This window comes from Mustela erminea, chromosome 18 (genome assembly GCF_009829155.1).
Source record: "Mustela erminea isolate mMusErm1 chromosome 18, mMusErm1.Pri, whole genome shotgun sequence".
Taxonomy (NCBI): Eukaryota; Metazoa; Chordata; class Mammalia; order Carnivora; family Mustelidae; genus Mustela; species Mustela erminea.
In genome coordinates, this window is record NC_045631.1 from 2705566 (window position 1) to 2723769 (window position 18204).

Genomic DNA, 18204 nt, shown 5'->3' on the forward strand with positions numbered 1-18204 from the left:
TGTCTAATATGTAAGTGCTGGCCACTAATGCAACTCAAAAAAGGAACAAATAGGAAAACTTGGCAGTCAATCAAAGCACATCTGCGAACCACCTGCAGCTCTAGACCCTAGGTTTGAACCCCTGGGGGGAAACGAAGACCTCCAGGTCTGCAGGTCAGCTCAGCGGTTCATGCAATGCCTGTTTGGCCATTTTCTCTCTCTGGCTTCAGAGTCCCCTTTGGGCAGCTGGTCTCAGTGGCCTCTTCCGCCTTAGGGTCCCAGCTGTTAGTCATCATAACCTCTTGGATCCCCAGCTTTGTGTCCAACAGGTCGGGGCAGTCTTACAGGAAGGTTTTCTAAGCTGTGTGAGCTCGGGTGAGGTGGCCACACCCGTCTCCTGCCCTCTAGACCCCCAGGTTTAGACTCTAACCCCCTTGGGTTTCAGCTCTGTTCTCTCCACCCCACCCCCATGTACGGGTCCCTGCTGCCCTGGGGAGCTCACTGAATGTCTCCCCACAGTCATCGTCGACTGCTCAGCCCAACATGCTGCCGCCGACAGTGGCCAGGAGAGCCAGCACCAAACCTGGGGGGATAAGCAGGGTCACCAGAGGAAAGGAGCTAACGGGAGCACTGGCAACTCTGGGCTTACGGAGTTTGGAGGGGAGGTCAGTCACCTTGAATTCAGTGCCGGGATGCCCAATATTTCCACCACCATGCAGGTGCCCCCAACCTTGCCCCCCCTACCACCACCTACTGCAAAAGGCCAGACAGACCCAGTGGACTCACTCCCTGAGGTCAAGTTCACCTGCGAAGCCCTTGTGCAGCTCCAGGGAGTCAGCGATGAAACCATAAGTAAGGCCCAGTGGGTGCCGAAAGAGGGTGATTCTCGGGTTCCAGAAGAGTGGGTAGGGGTGAGGAAGGGATCCTGGGGACGGGTTACTTGGAGGGTGCACTTAGCAGGCTGGGCTCCTGTGTGGGCCGAGCCTGGAGGGATGTAGGGTTTGGTAGGTGATGGGCTGTGGTGTAGGGTGTTACCGGTTCCTAGTAGGATATTATGGGTTCGTAGTAGCTTAGGGCTGGCTGGGTTTCAAAGTGAGCATGGCTTGGGTGGTCTAGGTTCCTGGTAGGCTGGGCTCAGGGTGGTCTTTTGCCTGGGTAGATGGGTAGTTTATGCTTCAAGTTGGACTGGTCTTGGGTGGTCTGGGTACCTAGGTGGGCAGGGCTCAGGTGATACTGGTCCATGGGTAGATTTTCTGGTGGGCTGGGGTCCTGGAAGGTCTGGGCCCCAAGGCAGGGGCACTTAAGATGAACCAGAATCGCTTGGGGTTGAAAGACAGGGCCCAGGGTGGCAGGGTGCAGGGTCCCAGCCTTCTTTCCTGCCATCCCCAGGAGCACCTTGCCATCTCCCAGAACTTCAGGGCGGAGCCAGGGGTAGGGGGATCCCTGCCTTCTGGAGCCTCCTGGCTTGGATCCTACAGGACGTCGGGGCAGACCGGGGCCTGGCACTGGGGCCCTGAGCCTACCTGGACCCGGCAGTGGTGAACACCATCGTCCCAGCCCTCACCCCTCCATTCGCCCCGGGTAAATGGCCCGGCGCATGGACAGACTCAGCGCTCTGCCAAGATTTTTTTTTTTTTTTTTTTTTTTTTTTTTCTGAAAACAGGCGCAGGCAGGAGGGGCGAGGCAGGGGAGTGGTCCTAGATGGAAATGCTGTTCTCTATCAGCACCGGGTCCAGGTAGTAGTAGGGGATGGGGAGCCCCTTGTTGCGCTGACGGATATTGTGCGAGATCTGGGCCAGGCGGCGCCGCAGGGTCTCCATGCTCCTCCGCGGGGCCTCCTCCACGAAGTGGATGTCGGGGAAGTGGCCCAGAGGCCGCTGCGGGCAAGCAACCGAGCAGCTGCTGCCCACCAGCCCGGGCCCATCCGCCTTGCCCCTGCCGCCGCCGCCGCTCTCCCCCTACCTCCTGGGCTGGACAACCCCTCTCCTGTGGTCGGGCGCCCCCCGCCCCCAGTCCTCTCCCTGCTGGTGCTCGGAGTAACCCCACCCCCACCTGCACCCCGAGCCCCCGGGGCACCTTGTCGTCGGGCTCCCGGCTCAGTGTCCAGAGCACCAACAGGGTGATGCACGTGGTTTTCACATCGGGCAACGTGTCCATGAAGGTCTCCAGAGTAGTCAGCCCCTTGGCCTGCATCGGTGGGTTCCTCATGGACGATGGGAAGTTGGGCATCCAGGCTGTGTACTCCAGCTGGACGGGGGGCGGGGAGGATGGCAAAGGGGAGAGGGTTCTGGGTCAGACAGCACCCTCGGGACTCTGGGGTCTGAACTGAGCTGGGGACTAAAGCTGGGAGCTGGGCGGAGGCCTGAGTCGGGCTGATGGCCGAGGCTGGGTTCGCGGGCTGGAGCTGGGGCTGGCGAGGACCGGTACCTGCCCTGTGTTGACAGCGGCGTGCTTGGCGGAGCAGGTGTAGATGACTATGGTGACGTATCTGATCAGCTCCGGCACCGTGCGCAGGCACTGAGGGAAGCCTGGGGGGCGGGGAAAGGCCGGGCAGCGTCAGTCCCTCCCCTGTTCTAGATGGCCGGCAGAGGGCGCCCACGAGCCGGACACCCCCCCACCCCTCCCCGCACGGTGTCCCGCCAACGCTCCTAGCTGCCTTTCCCGGGTCCTGATCTCATTCTGCCTGCTTGGCCCTCTTGTGACCACAGCCCCCATCCCCCAGCCTCCCACCCCCCTACCCCACTCTATCCAGCCCACAAGTCTTGGGAGGAGGACCCAAATGGCCTTAGCCATGTCCTCCAGGGCTGGCTGAGGTGGAGGTGGGGCCCTGGGATCTTTACTGCCGCTCCCTTAGTGGGGGCTCTCTGGTCCCAGGACTCGGGGGTTGGCGTACAAGGTTTTGGGGGAATCCCAGCTTTCTTGCCCTGAGCCAGCACAGCCCTTCATCCACACCCACACTGTACACACACACATGCACGCGCACACTACACACACGCATTGTTTCGAGCCTCTGCACTCATGCCAGGTGATTTCTTGGTCCCACACTCAACCAAGCTGCTCAATTCTCCTTCCCATTGTCCCCATGTTCCAGAAGCCTAACACAGTCAAACCAGACCCATTGTCTTCCTCCCCAAGCTCGTCCTTCCCGGCCCCCAGCTCACAGCCTGACACACACCATCCACCCAGTACCACCCAGTTCTGACAGCCCCAAACCTGGGAGTGGTCCTTGGCTCCTCCCTCCAAACCCACCACAAAACCCCAACCAGTCACCAAATCCTGTCATTTCTCTCTCCCGGCAGCTCTGGAATTCTCTGCCTTGCCACAACTGCCCCCTGGCCAGGACCTTGTCACCCGACTCTGGACACCACAGCAGCTTCGGGAACTGTCTCCTGACTCCCCAGCAACATGACAGTCTCAGGTACAAATCTGCTTTCCTTGTGGACCTCCTCGACGGCGCCCTCTGGTGGTCAGGGTAATTCGGGCCTCTCTCACCAGGCCTGCCACCGGCCCTGCTCTCGCCTTCAGCCTTAGCTTAGCCCCATAGAGTCTGGCCAACTTCCAGCCTCAGCTCAGATGCAGGAACCTCCCAGGCAGCAACCGCAGCTCCCTCTGCCCGCTCTGGCTTCCCATCAGAACTGTTCAACCCCACCTCTAACAACTGCTGGCTAACCTCCCCACCCTGCAGCTCCTAGCCAGATATTAGCCCGGATGTTAGATCTCAGCTAGATCTTAGCTTGCAGCTCCCTCCGATCTCCACCCACCACCCTCCTCCAGCTGGGTTAGGTGCCTCCCCAGGGCTCCTAGTGCACCCCTACCCCACCCATCCCCCCCCACCCTGGACTGCAGCAGTCCTAAGACAGCATGATTGCCCGTCTACTGAGAGGACCAGCCCTGAGACTTGAGGGCAGACCCCTTCTCCTGTCTTATTCCCTTTGCCTACCAGTACCCAGCGTTTATCACATCATAGATGCTCAGTAAATATTCGCTGAGTGGTGCCCAAGCGGCATGACCTCAGGATGCTCAGCGGCTGATCTGGAACCCACCAGCTCCCTGGTTGCCAGCACACTCTACCATTTTCAGTTTGAGCTCACACCCCATTTCTTGCCCCACGAAGGCTTGTTTCCAGCGTGGGGAACTGGGAGCCCCCCAGATCCCCAGAGATGACCCTGCCCCACAGCCCCTGAGCTCCCAGGGGCCAATTGGCAGCCCTGTTTCCTTCCCCAAGGATTTGCCTCTCCAGGATTTGGCTCCCTCAGCCCCCAGCAAGACATGTTCCACCACCAGCCGGAAGGACCCACCCCTTAGCCCCAGGTCCGTGCAGGTGCCCAGCGCCCAGGCCCATACCTGAGTTCTCACGCCCTAGGAGGCACTCCTTAAATATCTCCTGCACCCAAGACTGCAATTCCGGGTCACCCGCCACAGCCGCGTCACACGGGTAATAGTAGGTGATGATCTCTGTCACGTACCTGACCAGGGGACAGGTCTCAGTTTGGATCCTCCCCTTCCCCGGCAGCGCTTTCCCCCGCCTCAGGGTGGCCCAGCCTCAGCCGCCCCAGACATCCCCGGCCTGCAATTGGGCACCTCCTGTGGGGCGCGGAGGTGGCCTCAGCCCCAAGCCAGCGTCCGGGCCTCAAAGTCAGCCCATCCCTGCTCCCACCCCCAAGGCCGTCCACCCTGCATGCCACAACCCGCCGGCCTGGCCTCACCTCTCCAGTGCGTCCCACACGGCCAGGGAGTCATCACGGTAGTAATACCCCGGCAGGTCCTGGACCCCACGCTCCACGAAGTCATTGGGGAGGTAGAGGCTGTCATAGGTTGTCTCTGACAGAGCTCGCACCATGACCTCAGCAAAGCCTTCCAGGCCCAGAGACATGCCCTGGGTGGGAGGAGGCAGCCGCTGAGGCTGGTGGGGTCCCGGCAGGGCCCCCACTCTGAGGATCACACCTGCCTCACACAGAGCCCACTGCATGCTCCCACAGCCGGCCCCACGAACTCCCATGCTCCAGGCCAGCACCCCTCTGCACCCTCGTGGGCACAGCACCCACATCCCCCGGTCCCCACCCGCCAGTCCCCTTGTGATCCGAAGGCAAGTGGGAAATCTTGCTTTAAGTCTAATGGCAATGCCCAGAATGGCAGCAAAGGTCTTGCTGGGGCGCAGACAGAAGTCTTACCCTGGCAGACAGCCCTCCCTCATTGAGGAGGAGGGCCCGCCCGATGCTGTTGATCTGGATGGTGTACCGGGTGTGGGGGACCAGCAGCTGCAGGAGGTAGCAAGGAGAGGGGACCACAGTCAGCTCCAAAGGACCTCAGCATCATCCCCCCTCTTGTACAGCATCAAGACCCTAACACTTTGGGAAGTTCCCACCCCAAACCCTCTCTTGTGGGTGCCCAGCTGCCTCCCCGAGTCTACCAGGGGTTCCCCCTGAGCGCTGAGCGAGCCAGGTGCCTTTCTGGGGGGGACCTGGGGCCCAGCCCGTACCTTGTAGAGGGGGTGGCACATGGGTAGCTGCCTTATCATGGCCAGGCAGAAGGCCTCTGCAATGAGGTGCGTCTCCAGCAGGTGGGAGATGGCCTCGTGGCAGTAGAACTCCGCGTAGCGCACCCATGTCTTGGCCAGCAACCAGTCCCACTCAGAGTCACTGGGCAGGAAGATGGGACAGTCGGGTCCAGGGGTCTGGCTGAGCTAGGGATGGGGAAGGAGGGAGAGTTAGGTGAGGGCACACAAACACACACACACATACACATACACACACACACACACACAGAGACACGGCCCCCACTGCAGGAAGGAGGCAGAGAAGAATCTGAACACACCAGGGCCCTTCCTCCCTTCTCACATTTGCTCTTGCTGTCCCCTCCGCCTGTAGTCCCTTTCCCCCTCCCTCTCTCTACCTGGAAGCTCCCATTCATTCAAGAAGCAGCTCGCAAGTTGCCTCTTCTGAGAAGTTTTCCTTATTTCAACCCCGCAGCTGCCCTATTCAGCTGTACAAGTTGTGCGCTGCACAAGGGTACCAGCCCTCTGGGGCAAAGGGAGTAACTGAAATCCTGGCTACGCTGTTCCACTAATGAGCCAGGAGCATAGGGGCTTGGCTGATCCTGCCCCCCCCAGAAAGATGCCTTTTTCTAATTTAGACATGAACTGGTGGAGACCTCTGGGAACATAGCACCTCAATCCCCTTTCGTGCCAGGCCACTCTCAAGGCAATGGCTAAGTCTGATTAGCTCAGTATTTCCAGCAGAGGTCTGGCCCACAGCAGGTGTTGGCTTAACAAATAAATGAGGGAACGGACCCAAAGAGACAGGCTCAAGCAACCAAGCACATTCCCATCTTGTCATCTCTGCACATGTATGCACAGAGTAGGCACGCTCTACACACCCCTGCATGCACCAAGGACAGGACCAGGGACCCAAGTTCACTCATGGGCAGACAGGTGGACAGGGGCAGGATGAAGTTGTACGCACGTAGGGATAAGAAGGGACTCAGCCCGAGGCTTACACATGGGGCCACACACACAGATAGGAACATGTATAAACATACGTGTGTTCTCATATGCACACAGAGGGATCACACACTCATGTAAATGGGCACTTGCCCACGTGTGCATGCATGCACACACGCATGCACACACACAGGCACTCGCATTGGCAACATGCTCACAGGGCCCCAGGCCTGCACCCCAGGCACCTGGATGGCGATGGGCATCATGTTCCCCTCCGAGCCGAAGTGCAGCAGGCAGAGGGGTGCACAGTGATGCTGCTTCCTTCCGTTGAGCTCAATGGTGGGGATGCCTTCCAAGATGCGGTAGTCTGCCAGGTAAATGTTCCCCTTCTGCAAGGGAGCCGCAATGGGGGGGGGGGCAGGTAGGCACCAGCAGGGGGCACCTGCGAGCCCCGCCTTGGGTGCAGAGTGCCCTGGCCCCCCAGGTGCAGCGGTCGGCTAAGGACCCGAGCTGGGAATACAGCGGCTGGTGGGACTCTGGGGACAGCAACGGTGGGACTGGAGAGAGGGGGACGGAGGGGGGCTGGGAGGCCAGGGATCTCCAGCGGATCGGGCCTCACCTCCAACTCTGCTTGCAGGCACGTTCCCTCGCCCAGGAACGGGGCCACCATGTCATCTGTGACGGGGAACTTGTCCGGGATCTGCGTGCAGCGGCGGAGTAGGCCTGGGTTGATGCCGTTGAGGTACTGATACCCGAAGAAGCTGTCCTCTGTCCAGTGCGCGGCCACGTACTCTGGGTGGGGGACCGTGAGGGCGTCATGACGCGGCCGGGTGTCCCTGAGACCCGAGACAGAGGAAGACCACGGACACCCGAGAAGCCCCCCCACCGCCCCCCTCCGCAGCCTCCCCTCCAGCAGCTGGCGGCGCCCAGGGCGGCATTCTCCACGAAGCCGCCAGAGGTCGCGCCCCCCCCACCAGCCGGCCATTCGGGCCTGGGGCTGGCTGCGCCTCCCATCCCGCCTCCGGCCCGCGCCCACAGCTCCCCCCGCCCGACACCGCAGGCTCCCCTGGGCTCGCCTCCCCGACCCCATACCGGAGATGAAAGATTTGTTGGCGGGGAAGATTTTCTTGATGTCCTTCAACCTCTTCCACGATTGCTTGCAGTCCACCAGGCCACGGAGTTTGAAGCCCAGAGCCCTAGGGGACCCGGTTCCAGGGGGAGGCGCTCACACAGGCAGCCCTCCCTGCGTCCAGGGGTCTGGGGGTTCCCGGGCTCCCTAGGCCATTGTGAGCTGTGGGGCTGCTGCGAAGGCCGAGGCGCCGTGGAGCGGGGACCGGGACAGGGGCACCTCCCCCCACCCCCCACCCTCCACACCCGCCCCGTTGCAGACTCACATGGGCCCCAGGCGAAAGAAGAAGGAGGCCGTCTTGACGAAGGAGAAGCGGAGGTTTGAGTTCAGGAACTTGGTGGCCTTAATGTTGATGAGAATCGGGAAGCCGGGGATATAACCATTCCACCTGTAGGAAGGAGTGCAGGGCTGGGGCAGGTACCCCGGGTAGGGGCGGCGCAGGGAGCAGGCAGAGCCCAAGGGTCAACCATGGGAGGGGCCCCAGGGCAGCCTCAGGTCCTCACTCGGGCCGGTTGGGGTTTCTCCGGACAGGAGGGCGGTAACTGGGGATATGCACGTAGTTGGGCAGGCCTGGAACGAAGACCCTCCAGCTGCAAAGAGAAGGGAGTTGCTGGGGCCTGGTGCCTACAGCCAACCCAGGACGGAAGGCCAAGCCATCACAGCCCTCTGGTCTCCCGCAGCCCCTGCCGCCCTCTGCTCACTGGTAGAAGTCCTGCTTGGCTCTGATCTCCTCCTGTCGATGCTCCAGAAGGATTGGGAGCGTGTCCTCTGCTCTTGTCTTTCCTGCAAGGAGACCACAGAGGAGGTTCAAGGTCTGACCTTGGCCTTGTCTGCCCCGGACCATTTAGCGAGGATCAGAATTCAGCTCCTGCCCTCTAGACTGGCTCTGCCGGCCCACAGACAAGGACAGGGAAGGCTTACTCTGGGCTGGAGAGGGAGGAGGGCTATGTCCTCCCAAAATCTCAGAGAAAAGGATCAGAGACCACTCTCCTCTCCCTAGCTCTGCCCCTGGAGCTGGGCTTGCTGCTGGGAGGGAGTCCCTCTTCTGGACCCACTAAAACATTAGTGAAGGTCAGTTACATAGCACTTACTGGGCACTAGGCTCTTTCCAAACACTCTCTCCTACATATATAAATATACATGTTTAGATTTTATTTATTTATTTGACAGAGAGCACAGACGGAAAGGGAGAAGCAGACTCCCCACTGAGCAGGGAGTTGATGCGGGGTTCAATCCTAGGACCCTGAGATCACGACCTGAGCTGAAGGCAGAGGCTTCATGTCAGAGCCACCCAGGCACCCTGACTCTACTTATATTAATAACGATCCACACAGGAACAAACTTACCAGCAGGTGACTGTTACATGCCTACAATCCTGTCTCCACAATTCCAAAACCCAAAAGACGATAGACACCAACCCTGTCTTTTTCACAAGTTGAGCACAAATTCCTTGGTCTGCAAAACCTGCTCTGAATTTACCAGAGCCTATACAGCCTTTACTGAACTCACTTGGCATAACTATTGGTGTTTTTTGTTTTGTTTTGTTTTTTCTGCAGAAATATTAGAATATTTGGCAAGGGGGTGCCTGGTGGATATATTATTTAATGTATAGACCGTGTAAATGGGAAAATATAGATATAGATATATATAAACATACCTATTCTAAATGAGATCTGAATTTCTTTCTTTTAAGATTTATTTATGAGAGTGTGCGTGGAGGGAGGGGCAGGAGGGGGAGAATCTCAAGCAGACTTCCCGCTCAGCAGGGAGCCTGACCTGGGGCTCCACCCCAAGACCCCAACGTCACGACCTGAGGTGAAACCGAGTCGGACACTCAACCAAGTGAGCTACCCAGGTGTCCCTCAGATCTGAAATTCAAGACCACTCTGAGCCCAAAAGTTTCAGCTAAGGGACCATACCGTTGTGCTCATTTTACAAGGAGAAAACAACCAGTGTTAAAACAGAGAGACAAGCGCGAGGTGGGATTTGAACCAAGGCAGCCTGCTTGGGACCACTCACCCGTCCCTCTAGCCACGAACCACACCAAGAGTTGCTAAGCCTTTTAAAATTTTAGAGGCTATGTCCCTGGATTCTTGCATCAGCCCTATAAAGTAGGCTCTGCGGTTAGACCCATTTTCCAGAGGAGAACACCGAGGCTTACAATCTTCAAGTAAGTGGTGGCACTGAGATCGACACCCAGGCCTGTCTCTGTCCAGTGTCCTGGCTGGTGGCCCCGGCTGCCGTGTGCCTATCGCCACAGCCCTGTCACCTGCCCTCGAGGCCCTCTCCTTCCTCCATCTGCTGCACCTCACGTTGTGTCCCCAGTGAACAGTGCCCCCTGGAGTTGTGCAACCCCAGGACCCAGCTGGGCTTCAACCCCTGGGTGGGGGCCAGACTCCTTCCAGGGCCAGGCCGTGACGCAAGCTTTCTGTGCTGCTGTTGCAAGCGGCCACTCCACCCAGCGCCATTCCTGCATGGCACCAGGCCTCGTCCTGCCCTGCCCCTGCTTCCTGGCCACTGGGCCACCGCTCGAAGATCCTCCATTACCGCCCCCTCCCCCGGGGCTGGGAGTTGGGGGAGCTCTCCCCTTGGTCTCCTCACCCTCCCCCAGACCTGCCTCCCTCTGCCTCTGCCTCTTTCCCCAGCTCAGGCCCTGTCTCCCTGCTACCAGGGAAATGAGAGGTGCAGGGCGGGGCGGGGTCAGCTGCGCTGCCAAGCGGGAACTCCAAGCCCCCTCCCCTCCTATGCACCTTGAGGAAGGCCCAGAGAGGCTGGAGGGGCAGAGCCAGGGGGACCTAAAAGGACAAGCTTGCATTCCCCTGTAGCAGCCACGTCCTAGGAAGCTGAGCCAAGCCCACCAGATAGGGGTGGGCACGAGGAGCTAGGACTCCCTGTCCCTCTTCCAGGGGAGCAAGTGAGTGTCTGGGAATACAACCGCAGCCTTGACTGGGCACTAGAGAACACCCCACCTGTCTAGCATTAACAGGCCCTCCTCCAGGTTACTGGATGAAGGGGCCCTTCGGGAGCCGCAGTGAGCCCTGGGTGAGAAGTAAGGCGTCTGTGTCAGCGTGGCAGGGAGGGAGGCCTTGGGATGTTCCAATAGAACATCCCGTGCCCCGCTGGAGACCCCGCTGGCTCTGTTGAACTCCCAGGGCTCCGTAAGGGAACAGGCAGCAGGTGGGACAGTGACAAGGCATCCTGCTGCATCCCGTGGGAGTCAGAAGCAGGATCGCAAGGGAGCTAGCGGAGAGCACGCTTGCCTTCAGCTAAGACCTGGGATCCTGAGATCCTGAGGGCGGCCCGGAGGCACACACCCCCGCCCCCCCTGCCCCCCGCAATCTGTGTCCCCGCAGGGTGCAGCCCCAAGCTGAGCCCTGGAGCACCAGGGACTGAGGGTGCTATGTGAGGGCGGCAGGTGGGGACAGGCCCAGCAGGTGACAGCCAGGCAGGAGCCAGGGGCCTGGTGGCAGGGGTGGGGTGCTGAGGGCTCACCTGTTGCCTCCCTGAGGGCCAGGGTCTCGTAGCCGTCCATCCACTGGTAGGCGGGGAAATGGTAGATGCGGCCATCTGGGGCTCCGATCTGCACGTAGTTGCAATACCAGGAGTTCTTGGGGAGGAAGGAGTAGCGCTCCTTGTGCAGGCGGATAATGATGAGCTCCCCCAGGTCCTGCTCGCAGCGGACGGTGTACTCGTCCACCTGGGCCGGGCATGGGGCTAGGTAAGTGGCAGGATCCCCCCTGCCCAGCCCCTCACCAGGCTCTGCTCCTGCACTGGGGTTGATGCTCACCTCCCTGGGCAGGGGGGTGACCTGATCATGGGGCTCCCCTCCCCAACTCCCACTGGGCTGTCACCTGCTGGGCCCCTCTACCCAAGGCTGCAACACACCAGTCTCTCCGCCTCCATTCCCAGCCACCTGCCCCGTCTTCTGAGGCTGCGGGACTCATGCAGCCCCCTAGGGGCTGGTCGACAAAGGGGTCCAAGTGGGGTCCAGGGCTCCCCCAGACCTCCTGCCATCTTAGACTGGGCAGAGGTGGTCCAGCCAGCCTCGTCTCTTCCTACTTATCAGTGAAGACGTAGAGTTGCAGACATGGCCTTACAGTCAGAGTGACCTGCTGATTTCACACAGCAACAGGTGGCCGGACCGGACCCAGAATTAGGGCTGAGGGACCAGCAAAGGGCGCCTTCCATCGTAGAGAAGGCAGGCCCCACTGGACAGGCTGGTCGGATGCCATTTTAAATCGCAGATAATCCAATGTGCTTTTAAGCCATTTATGATGCAACTGAACTTGGGAAGAGTAAGGATGGGAGGGAGAGGGATCAGGGAAAGGGAGAGGCCATGGGCAGGAATGAGGGAGGGTGAAAGGACCTGGGAAGAGATGAGGGAGGGGGAGAGGCCCTGGGGGAGGGATAAGGGAGGGGGAGAAGAAATGGGGAGGGATGGAGGGGGGGAGAGGCCATGGAGAGGGAAGAGGAAATGGAGAGAGACCAGGGATCGGGAGAGGCCAAGGGCAAGAAAGGGAGGGAGAGGCTGAAAGGTGAGGGATGTGGGTGAGGAAGAGAGAGGAGGGGAGAGAGGGCAGGCAGAGATGAGACAGGAGCACAGAGGGATGAGTGGTGACAGAGCAGGGATGAGGCAGGGTGGCCGGAAAGCAGGGACCCATCCAAAGCTGCCCTTGGAGGCCCCTGCTTGCAGGGCTCCCCAGAGCGCCCTGGTGCTCCCCGCCCCTGTCTTCCTCCCGCGCACACCTCCAGCCCTCCTTGTGCTCCCCGGACACACACGCACACACACACACACACACACGCACAGTCTCACACTCCACACACTCACTACACTCACATACCACACTCACACACCGCACACACACACATTGTCATACACCACACAGTTACACACCACATTCATACTCCACACACTCACACTCCACACACACATTCTCACACACCACACACTCACATACCACACTCATCCTCCACACACTCACATGGCACACACTTACCTCACTTTGACATTCCACACACTCACACAGCACACGCATAACACTCACACATACACACACAGCACACACACTCATACACCACACACATATTCACTTCACCACACACACACACGTATACTCCACACACACACACATACATACCCACAAGTACTCACATGCCACGCATTCATGCAGCACACACATCACTCACATGCCACACACACCACACGTTCACACGTACACACACAGACCACATACACACAGAGCACACTCATGTGTACACACACACATACATGCACACCCCCCACACACGCACTCACCGCCCCAGTCGCGAAGTCTCTCCCGAAATGGTTCAGCAGCTGCTTGTGGCTCTCTCCTTGGGTCCCCACAATGGTCAGGGAGATGGAGTCCATCGTTCCCGACAAGAGGTCGGTACCCGTGGCCACCTTGACTTTGTAGGCGGCCATGGCTGCTCTTGAGGAAGCAGGAGGGAGGGCTCAAGTGCAGACACTGAGGGGGGCCGCACAGGGGGAGCCCAGGCAGGCCAGGCAGGGGAAGCCAGACGCAGGGAGACGTGGACGGGGCCAGCCTCCCGAGAGGGAGAGGTGAGGCAGGGACGTCTGGCCCAGGGGCAGCCCGGAGCCTGGAGAGGTGCTGCCCTTGGCGGCCAGGCTGGGAGCCAGGCAGGCTGGGGCGGGGCGAAGTCGGGCGGGCGGGCGAGCCGGTGTCTGGGCTGCCAGCCCTCCAGCAGCCGGCAGGGAGGACAGGCAGACAGGGTGCTGGACTGGCTTCTGAGAGGGTGGATGGAACATGCCTCGGATGAAGGAGGCTGCAGGGTGGGGGAGCCAGTCCAGCCTGAGCCCGGGCCCCAGGGAAGTGGGGGGACAGGGCTGGGTGGGGCTCCCAGATCATTATCGGCCTAATAAGCGCCTTCCTTCTGCCCGCCCCCATGGGCAACAGCACTGGGCACCCCTGCTGAGCCCATCCAGGGGCAGCGGGTCACCCCCCCACAGTGGGGGCGGCCCAGGGGGACGGGCACAGCAGGAACTCTCTGTCCTGATGGCCCGCTGCCGGGCCAGGGGCCATTCCTCTCCGGGCAATGGGATAGGCAGTGGCCGCTGTAGGAAGGCTGGCCCATCCTCCTGCCCCAGAGCCCAGAGCCCTTGAGGGGAAGAGCAGTGGATGCTGCAGCTGAGCTCAGGGCTGCAGAGAGCTCCAGGGAGAGGACATCCGGGGGGAGACAGGGTGTCTGTTGCCTCCTGCAAGGCCTGGGTCCCCCGAGAGAGGAGGGACAGGACAGGGCGCATACAAGAGTGGATGACACGCGCAGTGAAGCTGGGGGCACGAGAAATAAGCCACGGGGTGGACATGAACTTTGTGGTATAGTCCTAACAGAATTCTACCCAACAATTTAAAAAAAAAACAAAAAACAAACCGCGATGTGGACGATATGGACGAATGAAAGAAGCCAAAGGAAAAAAGTGCCCGCTCTATCATTCCATCGATTGGAAGTTCGAGAACAGACGAAACCAGGCAGGTCCTAGGAAAGCGCGGCGATGGCGGCTGAGAGCACGTTCGAGGGGGGAGCTGCGTGGAGAGCTGGAACCTTCTGTGTCTTGATCTGGGTGGTACGGAAGGGAACTGATGCATTTTGTTCTGTGCTATCCCTCAGTTTCACAAAGTACTCACCCTCGCCCCACCCCCAAAAAACAACGAAGTGAGGAAGAGGATGGGGGTCAAGGTTGGGCTCTAATAGAACTGGGTTTGTCCGGAACCAAATCATTCATTCTTTCCGGCCTTCATCCCCTCAGGAGGTGTCCGGGGAGCACACCTCTTTCAGGCACTGTTCTAGGCCCTGCAGAAGCGGAGAACAAATGAAATCCTCGCAGAGCAGTAAACTCTGGGGGAGCTTTGCGGGGAGAGAAGAAACGATCTTTCTGTTATCAGTTTGGACATTACACTCTGCAGAGAATCTGGAGCCGGAAGGGAGTTGGGATTGGGGGCTCGTTTCCAGGAGCCACGAGGACTGGCCAAGGCCCCAGGGTAGAGCTGACTTTAGGAAGGTGTCGGGACTGGTGGTAGATTAAGAGAGAGGGTGGGAGGTCTACTCTCAGGGACAGTGAGGGGAGAGTCACATTCCCGCCCACTCGGCTTGGACTTGCCCTCTTTGCTTCTGCCTCCCAGGAGCAGCTCCCACCAACCAGGAAGCTCCAGCCCAGGTTCCCTCTGAGGTGTCACCCTTCTGTCACCATTGAGGGAAGGTCACACTTGCCCAGGGCCAAGTTAACGTCAAAGAGGGCTGGGATTCTGAGGTGGAGAGAAGATTCCAGAAGGTTCCGGATTGGGTGAGGAATGGAAAGGAGGTTGCAATTCAGGTTGAGCTAAGGGACAGGGCTGTGATCAGAGGTAGGGACTGAAATGACCTTTTTAAGACCCAAATGTGCTCCTGTCACCCCCATGCCGTCCAACCCCAGTTGAGGCCTGGCGGCTGCTCCTTCTAACCTTCCCGATAATGACATCATCCATTCACATAGCTCCCGTGGCCTGTCTCCTAGGTCTCGTCCCAAAGCAAATCACCGCCCTTCCTCCTGGAGCTTCCATTCTAGGAAGACAATACAGCTTACTAATGAAGTAAATAAAATATTATGTTGGTGATCAAGTACCAAGGAGAAGCAGGGAAGGAAATTATAAAGTATAAGGGAGCAAACTTTAGATAGAGAGGGGTCAGGGAAGAGCCCTTCAACAAGGGGACTTTTGAATAAAGGCATGAAGGAAGTGAGATCAATCCCCTTGCAACCACAGGGCCTTTGCACATGCTGTCCCACTCTACCACTTGGACCGGGTTAAGTTTCCTCTTCCTTCTGATGTTAGCTTGATAAGGGCTTCATCAAGGAAGGCCAGATTTCACTATTAATGGTTCCACGGCACCACAGCTAACATCTTTGACTGGTGCCCATCCTCCCCACTGGATTAGACTGTCCTCTGTTTGGTTGGGTTTTCTCCCCACCTCCTGGCCCAGTACCCAGCACCTGGTCTTGAAACGTGATTCTTAATGGTAGGTGGGCTGGTGTGATCAGGGTGAGGAGGTCAGGGCTAAGAAGCACATCAGGGATGCGGCTGGACTAGGGGGAGACTCTGAGAGGAGAGCTAGATTGGGGTAAGGACCAGGTGGGATGGGGGTGGGGGAGAGGAACTGATTAAGGGGATGGAGACAGGATGGGGGAGAAGGCTGGGGATAGTCGTGCCTGTGTATGACTGTAGGTGACTGGCAGGGCTGTCTCATCTGTGTGGCACAGTGCTGCCCTGGGCTGAGGACCAGGAGCTGTCAGGCAGGTCAGGCCTGCCCTCCTGGGCTCCGCTTAGCCACCCAGATGACTCTTGGGGGATGCTAGGAGCCTGATGCTGCAAATTTGCATCATAAGATGCAAATTCCAAGCCAAGTTCTCCCAGTCTCGACCTGGCAGCCACTCCCCTTTCCTCGAGACTGTGCCCCCAGGGGGCTGCTAATCTTGGAGCAGGGTGGGGTGGCTTGGGGATTGAAGCTTAGGGGTTTGGGAAGTGGCATTTCCAGGCCCCTCTGGGACACAGAGTCCCCAGGGGAGTGGGGGTTAGAGGCCCCTCCTGAACCTTGTAATCCAGTGGTAAAATCACATAGTGGGGTGTGGGGAGGAGGCAGGGTGCCTGCAAGATAAAGTGAGAGGGGAATTTCGGGGAGCAGGACAGGGAGCTGATGGTGTAGAAGTGTTTGGGTGTCACCCCAAATGGTGGGGATCTACCTCCATCCCCCAAAAGCTGTCTCCTCAAATCATAATCCACGATCAATAGGTCTCCCCCCAATCCGTTTGTCCCCCAAAAGCAAGAGCGCAGTGGCCCCTGGGTTTGATCAGGACAAGGCTCTGGAGTGGGGATCAGTCCCTGAAGGAAACGGAAGGAGGTGAGGGCAGTGGGGGACGGGACACGAATGTGGCTGAGCACGTGGATGAGACTAGGCAGGAGAATGAAGATGGGGCGCTCCCCACGTACGGCCCAAACGTGGATGCGTGCCTCTGGGTAGGTGCTCACTGGGCTGAAAAACTGGTTCTCCTGGACCAGGGCTGGACTGGGGAGCAGGGGAGGTCCCTGGGAAGGACGCGAGCTCTCTGGGTTGGCTCGCAAGGGCCACCCACACAGGAAGCTGAGTCCTCATGGCTGGGGCACCCCCTGCTTGCCCCACCCCAAGCCCTGCAAGGCGGGGAGCAACCCCTGGGGCCCCGCCCCCCAGGACAGAAAAAAATCAAATGGGGTCACTCTCTTGCTTAAAACTTGCTGGTGCATCACACGGTGTTGCCCTTGGAATCAAATCCAAGGACACAGTGTGGACGTCAGGACTGCGGGTGACCAACATCCATCCACCCCTCTGTCACCTTATCCCAGCAACTCTGGCCCTCTGTTCCCTGAGCACGTGGTCTGTAACACCTCTGCCGCCCCTCCCTCCGCACCTCCCCCACCTCCCCACTGGGCTGTCTCTAATGGTTTGCTCTGATCCCAGTCTCAACTAGCCCGCCCCTGCCCCAGTGGCTCTCCAGGACCACCAGACCTCAGTGTCACCCCACCCCCAGTCCTGCTAACACGGAGTCCTGTTGCCATCTCCCAGCTCCACCTGCGGGCTCTGGAAGGATTCATTTGTTCCTGGGCTTGCCGTCTGTCTCCCTGGCTCCCGACCCAACAACAGGGAACGGCATCTAGGACACTAGGACACGGGAGGTTTGAGGCAAGCGGATCCTAGAATGCCGGCACTGGAAGGGACTTTCCAGGTCTACTTGTCCCTCCCGTTCATCTGCCACATTGGGGCCACTGAGGTTGAGGACTTGCTCAACACCAGCTGGGAAAAGAGGCTGGCGTGCTTCCATCCAGCCTCTGCCACAGCCCGGCCACACTGGGGTGCCTCTGGCTCATTCTTAGTCCTTTGATCTTGTTCCTTTTTTTTTTTTTTTTTAGGTTTTATGTCTTTATTTGAGGGGAGAGGCAGGGGGAGAGGGGGAAGCAGGCTCCCCACTGAGCAGAGAGCTCCACACGGGGTTCAATCCCAGGACCCTGAGATCATTCCCTGAGCCAAAGGTAGACGCTTACCCCACTGAGCCACCCAGACACCCCACTTTGATCTTGTTCTAAGGTACACAGAGTCTGCGAATTTGGCTAAATTCTCAGGTCGGAACCTGCAGGTGAGACATTCCCGGCACCCCTGCTCTTACAGCCTGGCACGGGGCTGCCCCTCCAGGGATCACAGGGAAAGGAGGTGGGAACCCCACCTGCGGCATGGCCCCAGACTGTCCTTTTCCACCCCCAGCCCTCATCCCCTCTCCCCAGAGGCAGCCAGAGAAGGGGTTTGGCTGAATGGTGGTGGGGAGACGATTCTTGGGCCTGAAGGGAACAGGGAAAGGGATGGGCAGTACTGTTGTCTAGATCTGTAGGACCATGGCTGCTCTGGAGTTTTGGCACAGCAGGGGCAAGGATGACCATTTTAGAGAGGAAGTTCGGTCCCTGGGTTCTCGTGGGGCTGACGTAGCTCGGCCAGCACCTCCCATCATCCTCAACCCTGTCGTCCAAGGTCAAGGCAGCTGGAGGGTCCCCACTAAATGGGAGAATGAGCCAGGCAGTGGTCTGGCATGGGGCTGGGCGACTCTACAGCCTAGCAAAGCCCT

The 18204-nt window shown here is 59.1% G+C and overlaps 1 protein-coding gene across 2 annotated transcripts; it reads right to left on the minus strand.

Annotated features, from left to right (window-relative positions):
- Positions 1-1607: 1607 nt before the first annotated feature.
- Positions 1608-13357, minus strand: ALOX12B (arachidonate 12-lipoxygenase, 12R type). 2 transcript variants are annotated; one of them, XM_032322406.1, is made up of 15 exons: positions 12844-13357; positions 11040-11127; positions 8249-8330; positions 8051-8137; positions 7813-7935; positions 7511-7614; positions 7038-7210; positions 6664-6807; positions 5459-5662; positions 5151-5237; positions 4686-4855; positions 4324-4445; positions 2407-2507; positions 2056-2226; positions 1608-1856 (listed from the first exon to the last, which is right to left on the minus strand). In XM_032322406.1, exons 1-15 carry the CDS (start codon positions 12988-12990, stop codon positions 1677-1679), a joined length of 1983 nt encoding a protein of 660 aa, XP_032178297.1. In that variant the 5' UTR covers positions 12991-13357; the 3' UTR covers positions 1608-1676. The 2 variants fall into 2 exon arrangements, with proteins under 2 accessions (XP_032178297.1, XP_032178296.1); XM_032322405.1 differs by having other exon boundaries at positions 11040-11244.
- Between the last annotated feature and the right edge of the window lie 4847 nt (positions 13358-18204).